A 14396-nucleotide genomic window follows, 5' to 3' on the forward strand; every position below is an offset into this window, starting at 1 on the left:
AATTACTTCAGACATCATACGATATAAAATGATAACAATTCTAGATCTACTATATTTTCTATCATTCCATCTTAAGGACTATCATTCCATCAGACTTTATTTCTTGCTTCACTTTTTTGAGCAATCATTAAATTAAATTAAGGAAAATGTTCACTTTACAAAAAAAAAAAAATTATAAAAGTAAATTTACAAAACGACATGCTTTAATATAAAACGTTATATTTTAAAGCTTTTTTTTTTTTTTTTAATTTTCAAGTAAATTTGACATCTTACATAAAATTAGTCAATTGTTAAGTTCATTTTTATAAGATCTCTTCATATATTTAATAGTTTTGTTGAGTTAAAAGGAAATTTAAAGAAAATGATCGAGTAGGTAATCTCAACAGAATATTTACCTGTTTCAATAAATATAGTCATAAAATAAAAATAAAGGAAAAAAGCAGCAATAATTAGTTTGACGCCCTGCTTGGAGTCACAAGAATCAAGATAGTCTCAATCTATTTCATCTCATTTCAACATCCAAACACGATTCTAACATAAACATTTTTCAATTACAAATTTTTAAATTTTTAATTTTTTTTATCTAATCATTACCCAGTTCTTCTAGGTACATGCGGTTTGGCTCACCAATCGCATACCAATTGCTTAGGTGGACTGTTTTGTCAGATGCCATTTTTATAAATAAAAAAAAGGAGGAAAAACACGAAGATAATAGAAAGAAGAAGAAGACATCGGTTTCATCTCCCTTCCTCAACGCAGACCACTAAATCTTCAGATCCCTTCACCTCCCCCAAATCCCACCCTAAATCTCTTCCTCTAACCTTTGGTTCGTCTCCTCTGTGCGCGATGGTCTCCTCTACGTTGACGGTCTTAGGTACTCCATCCCCATTATCATTGTTAATTCTGATTTTGCGCTTCCTTCAAACGATTTTGCACTCCTGTATTCTGAATATGATGCTACTTTGTGTCCATAGGACTCTTTGTGTGCATTTACGGGTTGATGGGTTGGTTGTTGTTGCAGTGGGATTTTGATGTTTGTTTTTATTTTTGGTTTGAAGATTCGTTACTATTGGCTCACACTCTGACTTCCCGAATCTCGCCAAAAGATCATCAAGCGCATCACTCCCCTTGGGAGACGATGCCGAAATCGACGCAAAAATGTTTACAGACTTTGCCCTCAACGCCGAAACTGTACAACCATGTTGGGCTTAGTTTTGAACAATTGAAGGAAATCATGGAAAAACATATTTCAGGCTGATAGAGTTTTGAGAAGATGAATATTTGATTCTCATTGATTTACAAAATAATACAAGTGGTGTAAATACGCGGCTAGAATATCAGAACCGTTGTAGACAAAATAGCAAGCGGCTAATATGCACGTTGTTGTACAGAGAATATTGTAGAGTTTGTTAGAACAAACATCTTGCCAGAGCACTACACAATATATTCATCATAACAGAATCAACACATAGCCAACCTAGTACTCTACGTTATTCCTGAACCTTCTGGAAGCTTGGCTGCTAAGATGGAAATTGATGAATGAGTCGTCTTTGAGCTGAAGGTGAGAGTGGTCTGCTCAATACACCCCCGCGAGCCGATCGGCGTATCAACAACTGTGAGGCTCGTTCTTAATAGATGAAATTCTTATGAAACTATTGGCTTCGTGAGAATGTCAGCTAATTGCTCCTTTGATGGAAGAAATGCAACTGAAGGCTTTTTGCAGCTACACGATTACGAACAAAATGGAAATCTGTTTTTATGTGTTTAGTGCGAGAATGAAGTACGGGATTAACGGAAAGATACATTGCACCAAGATTATCACACTAAAGTAACGGAGGTTTGGGAAGAAAACATGAAACTCTTTGAAGAGGGATTGAATCCAAATCAGTTTGGCTGTTATGTTTGCAAAGGATTTATATTCAGCCTTGGTACTTGAGTGAGCAACAATGCATTGTTTGCGAGAGCTCCAAGAAATTAGATTTCAACCAAGAAAAATAAAATAACCACTGGTAGAGCGGCGATCATCTGGGCAACCTGCCTAATCTGTGTCAGAAAAGGCTTGAAGCTGGAGAGTAGATGATTTGTGAATGAGGAGTCTGAGATTTATTGTTTGCTTGAGATATCAGAGAAGTCGTTTGATAGCTTGCCATTGAGAGTGTTTCGGATTGTGCATAAATTGACAAATTTTGTTGACTGAGAAAGTAATATCAAGACGAGTCAAAGAGAGGTATTGGAGACCTCCAACAACACTTCTATAAAGTGTTGGATTAGAGAAAAAAGGTGTATCTGAAAGGGAAAGATAACTTGAAGATGCCATTGGAGAAGTCACCCCGTAGGCAATAAGCATGTTAGTCTTGGATAGGATGTCACGAATATATTTCCTTTGTGATAGATGAATCCCATCAAACAGATAAGTGATTTCAATTCCAAGGAAATAAGACAATTCTCCTAAGTCTTTAATGGAAAAAATCGAAGTAAGGAAAGCAATGAGATGATCAATTTGTGAGGGATGAGAGCTGGTGATAACTATGTCATCAATATAGATTAAAAACAAAAATTGCAATGGACTGAGAGAAATTAACAAATAAAGATGGATCTGATTTTGATGGGTAAAGTCATATTGACATAAACATGAATTGAGCTGTGCAAACCAAGCTCTAGGAGCATGCTTAAGGCTATATATGGCCTTCCGTAAGCAATAAACATATTCTGAGTGGTCAGGGTGAATGAAACCTATGGGTTGAGCCACATACACGATTTTAGTGATGTCTCCATGAAGAAAGACATTTTGAATGTCTAGTTGATGGAGTGGCTAACCATGGGAGACAGCTAGGGACAACACAAGCCGGAGTCGTGTTGCTGAAACCCTTTGGCAATGAGTTGTGCCTTCCGTTGTTCTATGGTGTCATCGGTTCTATGCATTGTGCGAAATACCCACCTGCAACCAACGATGTTAGAAGAGGGGGGAGGGGGAACAAGAGTCTAACTATGACTTTGAATAAGTGCCTGAAATTCAGTGGACATGGCATTATGCCATTCTGGAAAATGGGTAGCAATAGTGCCTAATACCATGATAAAGTTTTGAGAAGATGAATATTTGATTCTCATTGATTTACAAAATAATACAAGTGGTGTTTAAATACACGACTAGAATATCAGAATCGTTGTAGACAAAATAGCAAGCGGCTAATATGCACGCTTCTATACAGAGAATATTGCAGAGTTTGCTATAATAGACACCTTGCCAGAGCACTACGCAATATATTCATCATAACAGAATCAACACACAACCAACCTAGTACTCTACCTTACTCCTGAACCTTCATGAAGCTTGGCTGCTAGATGGAAATTGATGGATGAGTCATCTTTGAGCTGGAGGTGAGAGTGGTCTGCTCAATACGGGCTTAGCATGGGTTTTTTATTTCCAAATTTAAAATCATGAAAATTTCGAAGGAAAAGGGTATACCCAAATTTAAAATATTGTTTCTATTTCAAGAGAGAGATCAAGCAAAAAATAGGAAAAGCAAAGATAGAGAAGCAAAGAGAGAGAGAGAGATAAAGATACATGTACGCTAAAAAACTTTCACGAAAAAGAGAGATTTGTAGGGATTAAGGTTCGGAACAAAAAATGAGATTAAATGACAGAAGAATAGGACATCGGCTTAGGGTTTGGGTTCATAACAAAAGAAGACAAAAAAAAAAAAAAAAAAGAATTTTGATGGAGGAGAGAACGAGAATCAATGGCTGAGAAGTGAAGAGAATTGAGGAGAATTGTGTTTGTGAGAGAGAGAAGGAATGCAAATGGAGGAGAATGGGACGAAACGGTTATTTTAACAATATTTTATTTTTATTCAATTTTTTCTCTTTATTTTTTTAAAAAATTTCATAAAATATCTCAACTTAAATTATTTTATTATTATTCACAAACTATCTTACTACTATTTATAGATTTCTGTCTCATCTTAACTATATACACAAACGAGGTGTGAGTCTATGATCCTCAGTTGAACTGAAAACCACCATAAAAAAATTAAAAATCTATTTTTAATATAATCCCACCAAGAAGTTAATGATCCACTACTTGTTATATGTTAATTCATGATCTCTCTTTATTAGCCATTTATAATCTTATTATAATCGAATAGGTGCTAATATCCTAGTACTAAAAAATAAATCAGACATTTACTAAATGGCTCATGAGATGTTTATTTGGTAATAAATTAATAAAAAAAATGGTCGATAATGCTTCACCAAACATGGCACTTAGTTCTCACAACAGCTAGTGCTTTACACTTTGGATATCCACGAGAAAATCAGGAAAAACAAATCTTAAAAGAAAATAAAATCTAACTCATGACTATGGGCCAAGAAAAAATAGAATAATACTCATGACTATGGAACAAAGATATAGAAAATATTACTTACCTACACATCTGCATTCTATCAACTTTAGTCATTTTCTTAAGAAACCCCACCAAAAGTGTTTGGATAGAGAAACGATCTCATCTCATTATTATAATTTTTTTAAATTCTCACATAAAATATAATAAACAATTCAACTTTTTCAAATTTTAAAACAATAATAATATTAAAAAATAATATTCTAACAATATTTTTTTCAACTCATCTAAAACCATTCCATCTCATCTTACTATTCAAACGAGCCGATTATGATCTCCATGTCCATATTTAGGTAGTTTTTCATTTAATTGTTATTCTATATATATTTTTTCTTGAGTAAGGGAAAAAACAGTTCTGAGATCGCAAACTAAAGAAATATACATACAACCTTTCGAATTAATCCCCCTTTTGACAAAAAAGAGTTTATATTTTCAAACGCACGCTGCGTTGTCTACACAAACCAGATAAAAATCTGCCCCCACATGTAGAATCGAAGGAGTTAGTGGGAGGACTTCTTGTGCTGATGTGATGCTCTTTGCCCCCACATACAATTTTGGCTGTATTTTGAACTTTCTGTGGACAATTTAAAGACTCGTATACAAAATGATAAGAGAAGATTCAACCAAGCTATGGCATTTTACTTTATATCCAATTATTGTTATGGTCCCATCAAACCTGTGGCCTGTTTTCACCTTGATATTATTTGAAGAGTAGTGCTACATGTATTTACAATTTTATATATAAGACTTATTTTATTAGTTTTCTTTTGAAATTTAAATTTTAAATTTTAAATTTCATGATTTTCAGCATATCAATAACTGATATGTGAAGAAGTAAGTTTTTTTTTAAAGTACATTTAACATTTTCCTTATTTGAATTCTTTTGTTTGATGCTTCAAAAGCAGTAAGCAGACATGGAGCATTTGATATTCAATTTTCCCAAATCTCTTGCTCACAACACCAACCTCTACTAGTACTTAAGCTCCATTCATGACTTTCCCAGAGAGAGATCAGAAAATTATAAGATGTCAACGCAAAATAATGAGTTTGAGAGGAAAATGCATGTCATGATTTTGGCACTAGCTAGTACTATATCCTCCACATCCAAACAAGATTATTATTTCATTTGAACATCAACTTTCATTGATCTTGCCAGTGATTGATTCTTTGTGGTTCCTCTAATCAATTACCTTCACATTCTTGTCTGCCACCAACTGCATGTCACCCTCGTCATCATTCTCCTCGAATGCGATTCACTTTTTTTCGTCATGTTAAATCTTTTTTTTTAATTCCCGCTTTTTAAAAAATAGATACTGATAAACCAATATTTATGTCATATGATATGATTAAAATGTGTATTTTTTAAGAACTTCCATTTATCTTATAAAGCTTGATTGTTTTACAAATACATGTTTTTTTTTTTTTTTTTAAAAAATCATACTCTCATCCCACTTTCATCTAAGTGGTATTGCCAATTAATTTTCGAATTTTCTTAAAAAAATGATGATTCAAGGAAGATGAAAGTATCGTATTTTATATAATAAAATGAAATTAGAATGAGAGTATGATAGATAATATTAGATATTCTTATAGGATGTATGCTTATAAGACGTTCTTTGTCTTATTTTTATTTATTTGTATTGGTTTTATGACCATCCTTGTTGTGCCAAAACATATAACTATCATAGGCAGGAGAATTAAAAAAACAAATAATTCTCCTAACTACCATCAAGTATAAGATATCATTTCCTAAAATATGTCGAACTTATAATCTCAAATACGATAATAATCATTTGTCCAAAAATCTGTAGAGTCTATATATAACCTTAAGTTTGAAAATAATTATTACTTAAAGTCTGCAGAATTTATAATCTAAGATTTGATCAAACTTAGGTATTAAAGTCTACATAATCAATAACATCAGACTTGATTAAAATCACGTATCATGAAAATCTCTGGTTTTTATAACCTTTAATCCAATAAACTATAGTCTGCATAATCTAGCTAAAACGTCAAACTTTATAAAAATCGTTTTCCTAAAGTCTGCAAAATGTAAAACCCTAAATCTCAATAGAATTATTTTTTAAAATCAAGAGGATCCAAAAAGTTTCGTTTGATTATTAAATCCATCTCAATTTATCATTACAATTTTTTTAAATTTCAATACAAAATATAATAAACAATTCAATTTTTTCAAATCTCAAAATAATAATAATATCAAAAAATAATATTCTAATAATATTTTATTATCTCAACTCAACTCAATTCAACATCCAAACATAACCTAAATCTTATCAAGATCACTGCAAAGTCTAAAACCGTAAAATCTCATAAAAGTCATTTGTTAAGATCCGCAAAATATACAACCACAGATTTGACCAGCTTATATACTAAAGTTAACAAAACCTAATACCTTAACTTTCATCAAAATAAATTTTAATGTCTGCATAATCCAAAACCTCATATTTCATAAAACCTCATATTTCAAAATCTAGATAGAATCTAAAGTATCTATTTCATTTGTAATGCCATAATGGAAAGTCCAAATCATATATCCTATATTCTAAAAAGACTAGTTAATGATATAATTGAACTCTCAGTAAAATATTATAAAGAGTAATAAATTTTTCTTCTCAATTAAAGTGAGATCCCATATACCAATTATCATTATCTCTGTATCAGTTAATTATTGCATTGTTACGGAAAGAATACAACCAATTTTCTTAAGATATAAAATACAAAAAGGCAGATTGTTTATAGCTCCGAAATACAACAAGCATTGGATCGAAAGCGGAGTTCAAGAGGACTCCAACTCGTTGGAAATTAGAGATATAAACTCATTAATTAACTTGGAATTAGAAAAACAGAAAATATCGACAAGTTTGTCCAGCGAGCATAGCCATCATCTCTGTACAGAATCGAACAGAACTTCGTTGTGCAATTAGATAATAAAACAAAAAGATTTGTACAAATTCCCACCATTCATTTATTATTACACAGGAGAAGTACTATTCATCACATTAGGCCGAAAGGCACATGATCTTATTGATCTCAAGGTTCATACTCCAAAACAAAAATGCAGAAAGCTAATTCAGTGATGTTGGATTTTTGGGTCTCCCTACTAATCCTTGCATCAAGTGAGTCATTGTTTCTGATCTCTCCTCTGTCTTCAATACGCCACATGCATTGCATCCTGTGTGCACAGATGGTTTAAATTACTCTTCCTGGTTTTGAAAGCAAGAAACTTCTTTATATTCATTACTTTTTGCTCTCTTTTTCTGAAGGTTATAAGATTTGTGGATATAACCTTAGCTTCTGATATTTGCAATTCTTCAATGTGGTCAGTAAATAAATATATATCTGCAATTTGTTGGGAGCCAAGTTCATGATTTTGACTTAGTTTGCGATATATGGAAGAATTTAGATGTGGGATTATTGATGTAACAATCAATGCATTAAGCTCCAAAATCTTCTAGAATTAAAAAAGAGACGCCTTTCGCAATGTAAAAGTCCAAGTCGTGTTACAATCAGTGTTTTAAATTTTGTAACGTACTGACCGGTATGGCCGAAATTTTTCGTTTCGACCGTCCGGCCGGTACAGGTACTATATCTATTCTGTACTGGCCAAAATACCAGTCTTACCGGCCTGAATTTCAGCCTGTACCGGCCTATATTTCGGCCGGTACCGGCCGATATTTCGGCCTGCGTTTTTTTTTTTTCATTTTTTTAAACTACAAGTTTATTTTTTAACCCCTAATTTAAACTAAACTATTTATAATTTATATATATATGTATTTATATATAATTTATTTATATATAAATTATTATTTTAGAATATAATTTTTATATATATTTTTATATATAATTTATTCATATATCGACTATCCTGAAACGTTATCTCGAAACGCTATTTTAAAACAGTACTGATATCGAAATATTTCGTTTCAATATTTTGACCGATACAACGTCCGGTACAGTATTTAAAATATTGGTTACAAATCTAAGCTGCAGATGTAGCCCACTCTAAAGTAATAGGACTAGACCAAGTGTACCAATCGAAGAACATGTAATGGAAGTAAAATTAGAGAATTTCATCGGAATAATTTAAGTAAAAAAAGAAAAAAGAAGTGCACGAGAAGATGCCACGGAGGGGGGAAAGTGAAAGTCACGGATGTTCTGGAAATGAACATGTCTGTAATCTTTATGCTCTCGCTTTCCCTCTCTGTGGAACATCAAAGGTCCACCAACGAGAAAAGCTTTCTTTTCACACTAAGATTCCCTCAGATAATAATGCAAAAAATCTAGCTTCGAACATAAATACCCCAAAAACCTCACTCACTCTTCCATCAAATCTCTCTCTCTCTCTCTCTCTCCGGTGTTCTAGCATGCAAACAAGAGATGATCATCGCTGAGAGAATTATGCTATCTAATCTTCTTTCTGTTGCTATTTTAGGACTGCTCACAACTTCATGGGGAGAAGACAGGCTTTTGGATCCATCCAGGTTGGAAATGTTTGTGGATGAGCTTCCAGACATGCCCAAAATACAAGGCTTTCATGTTGTGTCTGGTGTTCTCAAGTCCAAATCACTGAAGATTGGCATGTTCAAGAAGAAATGGGTAAGTAAGACACCTTTTTCCTACGGTTTCAGTTTCTAATGTCAAAACTCTATATAGAAGAAGTCCATTTCTCTTCCTTTCTTGGTTTAGATACATTCTAGGATACAATAACACTTGAGATAAAGTCACCTGCCACTTTTGAGGGCATCCATCATCGTGGCACTCCATGTTCTTGATTGCAGAAAAAGCAATCTCCATGAAGCTTCGAGACCATCAATATCTCTGTTGCTTAGCTTTTTCTCCATTTTTTTACTGGTTTCCTACTGACTCGGAGAGGAATAGAAAACTGTGTCAAAGTGACTTTTCTTCTCCCTCTTTTCCTTCTTCCCACCAACTTTCCAACTTCTAGATGACAAAAACCAATGGCCAAACCATTCCGTACACATATCACCCTGCCTCCGTCCCTCCCTCCCCCACCTCTTGGCCACTGGTAAAGCTACTTTGCCAACCGAATATCTCTAGCCTTGATCATGAACTAGCCCATGATATGTTGCTCCCTTCCACTTTCAGCACATCATTTATATTTAACTCTGCACTTACCCATTTGAGGTTAAATATTGCAGTACTTGATTCACTAATCCTTTTCCAACATACAACTTCCAAATAGTAAGAAGATTAGCTCTGTTTGACTAATGACTATGTGAATCGTTGGTTGTGGTTTGGTTTTGCAGAAATTCCATCGAGATCTACCCCCGACCCCGGTGTTTGCCTACGGTCTGACCAAGGACAAGGCAACTGTTCCTGGTCCAACAATCGAGGCCCTTCATGGAGTTGACACATACGTGACGTGGAGAAATCACCTCCCTAGAAAGCATATACTTCCTTGGGACCCAACCATCCCAACAGCCATGCCAGCTAACAAGAAGGGGATTCCCACGGTGGTTCATCTCCACGGTGGCATCGATGAGCCCGAGAGTGATGGAAACTCAAACTCCTGGTTCACCTCTGGATTCAAAGCAAGAGGGCCCACCTGGACCAAGAAAAAGTATCATTATCACAACCAACAACACCCTGGTAATTTATGGTACCATGATCATGCCATGGGATTGACTAGGATCAACCTCCTAGCTGGCTTGATTGGGGCGTATATTATTCGTCACCCGGATGTGGAGACGCCACTTGGACTCCCTAGCGGCGATGAATTCGATCGGCCGTTGATCGTTTTCGATCGAGGGTTTCGCACTGATGGTTCCATATACATGAATTCCACCGGAAACAATCCCTCCATACATCCTCAGTGGCAGCCTGAATATTTTGGTGATGCCATCATAGTAAATGGCAAAGCTTGGCCACGTATGACCGTACGACGTCGGAAATACAGGTTTCGAATTATCAATGCAAGCAACGCTAGATTTTTTAGGTTCTTTTTCACCAACGGCTTGACATTCATCCATGTGGGGTCCGATTCAGCTTATCTTAATGAGCCGGTGACGACCAATGAGATTTTACTGGGGCCATCTGAGATCACTGACGTGGTTGTTGACTTTTCCATGTCAAAGAATGACACTGCTATCCTGGCCAACAATGCACCCTATCCCTACCCATCGGGGGATCCAGTCAACGAAGTGAATAGCAAGGTCGTCAAGTTTGATATCCTCAATCATCAAGAATTCGACACGTGGCAAGTTCCCAAGAAGTTGATAGAATACCCAGCTCCATCTTTATCCAGTGTATCGCGCACACGGTATATTGCTATGTATGAGTACACGAGCGATATCGACGAGCCAATTCATCTGTACTTAAACGGGAAACCGTACGAGGCACCCGTTACGGAGACTCCTAGAGTGGGGGCCACCGAGATCTGGAACATAATCAATTTGACAGAGGATAATCATCCTCTGCACATCCATCTTGGACTCTTTAAGACGTTGGATCAAACAAGACTGGTGAATTTGGAAGAGTTCAAGAGCTGCATGACGAAAATCAACGATGCGATCAAGTGCCAAATAAGCAAGCATGCACGCGGCAAAAAGATAGAGGTGCTGGCTCACGAAAAGGGGTGGAAGAACGTGTACAAGATGACACCCGGAGTTGTGACAAGGATCCTAGTCAAGTTTTCTTACATACACTCGAACGCATCGTACGCCTTTGATGCAACTTCAGAGCCTGGATACGTATATCATTGCCACGTAAGTATTCATCTTCTCCGATATTTAGAAAAAAGAAAGAAAAAGATAATAGGAAAATCTGTGTTTTCCAATAAAATTTTGCCGTCACGGGTCTCCTTTAGTTTTCTGAAAAAGGGGTTGTCGTAAAGCTCATTGGCTGTGTCCTTTGCCTGCCCCTAAAATGGCCATTGCCTGCCCCTAAAGTCAAGCTCAGTGTGTTAAGAATATCTCTGATAGATTAGTTAAAAATTAAATTTATTGTGTATTTAATTAAATTTATTGAATATTTAATTATTAGAAAATAAAATATACTTAAAAATAGATTAGTTAAATTTCTTAGTTACAGTGATTTTAAATTTTTTTTTAAATTTAAATATTACCATATATACATCAAATATATATTTTATTAATTATTTCTCTCTCCTATTCTTTCGATCACATATTTTATTACAATTGATACATTAATTTGAGTTAATGATATATTAATTTAATTAAAATATAATTATTAATTAATATATAATAGGTAGAATAGTAAAATATGATAAAATAAAATAAATTAATAATTAAAAAAATTAAATATTTTTGAAATTATTAGTTACTCATTACTATATAATAAATAAATAAATAATCCAATGTAGAGATTTGATGTGAATAACCAAAATCAAATTCATCTTATTTTATTTTATTGTTATATAATGAAAAAAATAGTTATTCCAATGTGGAGATTTATGTGAATGAAATAATTAAAAATCAAATTTCTCTTACATTCATAAAAATTATCCTTTAACTTTAGTTAATCCATTAAGGATGCTCTAAGGCATGTTTGGTTACTTGATGTTGGTTCAAATTTAGATCTCTTTTAATATTTAAATATTTAATTTTCAAACCATTATACTCATCTCAACTCTAAATTTCCTTATACGTGAGGTTCAAAATCTTTTTCAGTAACATCTCTTTATATGTAAGACTTATAATCTTTTTCAATTTTTCATAAATACTTTTAAATTCATCTTAATATCTAAACTCATCATAGGTAGGTCTTACATAACTCACTCCACCATCTCATCTTATGTGATTACACGTCATGGGACCAGAATTAGGACTCATGATGGGTAGAACGTAGCACTACCCTTGCCTGAAATGCTGCATCTAAATAGATATGTTAAGAATGTGAAATATTACATGTATTTTACAATAAAAGAATTTTATAATAGAAAAAAAGATTTACACATCAAGTAACACCAGTTTCTAAGTTTATTTATGTAAGATTTTTTATGTAAACTAAACATTAATTTCTGTTTACTCAGCCTCATAAGCTTCCAAAGCAAATTAAAATTGAATCGGGAAATCTTCATTTCCTTCTTACTGATGGAAAAATCTTCTCTTCGAATTAAATTGCAGATCTTGGATCATGAAGACAATGTGATGATGAGGCCCTTGAAATTCTTGAATTGAGAAGAATATCCACAGATGATATAGTACGTAGAGAGCCAATGCATATTGATTTTTGTAAGTCACTTTTCTTTACTAATCTTGCTATGATATCTCTTATTCTGTTTTTAGAGACAAATTCCTTTTTTTATCTTTAAGCTTTTCTTACTCTGGATCAGCTTTGAGAAACTAAGAAATAATCCTGTCAATGGAGTGGTCAGAATGTGTGTTTTTTCAAGGAATGCGTGCGTTTTTTAAGAAATAGAAGATATTGTAGTTTGAAGTTTAAATTGGGGGACATTAGCTGTTAATCACTGAAGTAAAAACTCAAATGTCGGACCGATTTATATTGTAAAAAATGAGGCACCATCTGACCGGGAAATGCTGATTCAATCAAGACTTTAAAGTTCATCTTTAGACTCCGCATCCTGCCCGGCTTCTTAAGTCTAGAGTCATATCAGAGTTAGATTTTACGTTTACGTGTGATCCTTTGCCAACTTGAAATTGGGAAACAAATCATCAATGAAAGATTACTCATTCAATTATAATAATAAAAAAAATTAGATACAAGTTTAGGACGTATAAATTATGTGCAGTTCTTTAGTAAAAAGTAGACCTCACTGTAAAAAAAGTCTTTATTTTTTCTTTTTTAAAAAAAGAAAAAACTAGGTGTATCTTACATATCCCCAAAACATATTTCACCTCTTATATTTATAGCTACCATTGAGTGGAGCCACAATCTTCATTATATAATTGATGTTTCATTTATAACTATTGCCATGTCTTTACCATCAAGTTGGTAGCTCAGTTGGTATGAATTGGTATTTCATAGCTTCGAGATTAGGAGATGGAGTCAGGACTTAAGTTGAAATTACTAGTAGTAATAAAACTTGACCTTTGGGTCATAAGATGGACTTTGGATCAGCTGAATATTTTAGGGGTGCTATGGTGACGAGCTCGCCCTTAGGGCAGTAGTCATGGCTCAAATTGAACATTCCACAGCGGGGAAGGGCTCCTATAGTCACGCTCAGATAGGGTTGTTATGTTGGTCGCCTCCGCCTCCCCTTCTCTTGAGGAAAAAAAAAAAAAAAAAACTAATGTCATGTCTTTGAGCACTAGTTTCAATTTGTTTTCTACAACTTGTCCCATGGGCTATTTTGTGGAGAACGAATTGTCCATGGGCCATGTCCTTTAAATGAAGAGTAATGCTACTCATCATTTTAATTCTCATCATCTTATGATGTGACATTAGATGATTGAAGATTATTTATTATATTTCACTTGTGAACCTATCATCTAATATCATATCATAAAATGATGAGATGATGATGAGAAAATAAATGATGAATATATTTTTTCTTTAATGAATATATTTAAGTATTGGATCCCATCAGTTTTGGTCTGGAGAGGGGATCTTCACAAACGAGAAGTTGTATTCCCAGAAAATGCATCTAATAGGTTCCTCATCTATGCTACTTTATGGCTATTGAGATTAGTTTAAAGATTGAAACTTTAGAACAAAGAGTAATGCTATTCATTATCTCAATTCTTATCATCCTTGCATCATCCTATGGTGTGGTATTAGATGATTTGAAATTATTTATTATGTTTCACTTGTAAACCTATCATCTAATACCACATCATGCGATGATGAGAAAATAGATGATGAATATATTTTTTCTAGAACAAAAACCCATCTTTTCTCACTGGGTTGCCTCCAATCTGAGTGTAGGAAGCCATTGGTTGATGCCTGCTTTCATACGACGTGATTATACTTCTAATTTAATTCACAGAGAAAAGTTAGATGGATACAAAAAGATTATACAAAAATAAATTTATA

General features: G+C 33.9%; 1 protein-coding gene across 1 annotated transcript; it reads left to right on the forward strand.

Moving 5' to 3' along the window:
* Window positions 1-8690: 8690 nt before the first annotated feature.
* Window positions 8691-12791, forward strand: LOC121253997 (multicopper oxidase LPR1). The gene is made up of 3 exons (XM_041153950.1): window positions 8691-9017; window positions 9689-11146; window positions 12527-12791. The coding sequence occupies exons 1-3, from the start codon at window positions 8799-8801 to the stop codon at window positions 12578-12580; spliced, it is 1731 nt and encodes a 576-aa protein (XP_041009884.1). The 5' UTR covers window positions 8691-8798; the 3' UTR covers window positions 12581-12791.
* Window positions 12792-14396: the final 1605 nt, after the last annotated feature.

The sequence above is a fragment of the Juglans microcarpa x Juglans regia genome, chromosome 3D (assembly GCF_004785595.1).
Source record: "Juglans microcarpa x Juglans regia isolate MS1-56 chromosome 3D, Jm3101_v1.0, whole genome shotgun sequence".
In the NCBI taxonomy this organism is placed as follows: domain Eukaryota; kingdom Viridiplantae; phylum Streptophyta; class Magnoliopsida; order Fagales; family Juglandaceae; genus Juglans; species Juglans microcarpa x Juglans regia.

Bases quoted from the DNA above. Each gene is read 5' to 3' on its own strand.
- LOC121253997 (XM_041153950.1), top strand. From the start codon at position 8,799: ATGATCATCGCTGAGAGAATTATGCTATCTAATCTTCTTTCTGTTGCT. The intron at 9,018-9,688 runs GTAAGTAAGACA...TTGGTTTTGCAG, and splicing joins GCATGTTCAAGAAGAAATGG to AAATTCCATCGAGATCTACC. The intron at 11,147-12,526 runs GTAAGTATTCAT...ATTAAATTGCAG, and splicing joins GATACGTATATCATTGCCAC to ATCTTGGATCATGAAGACAA.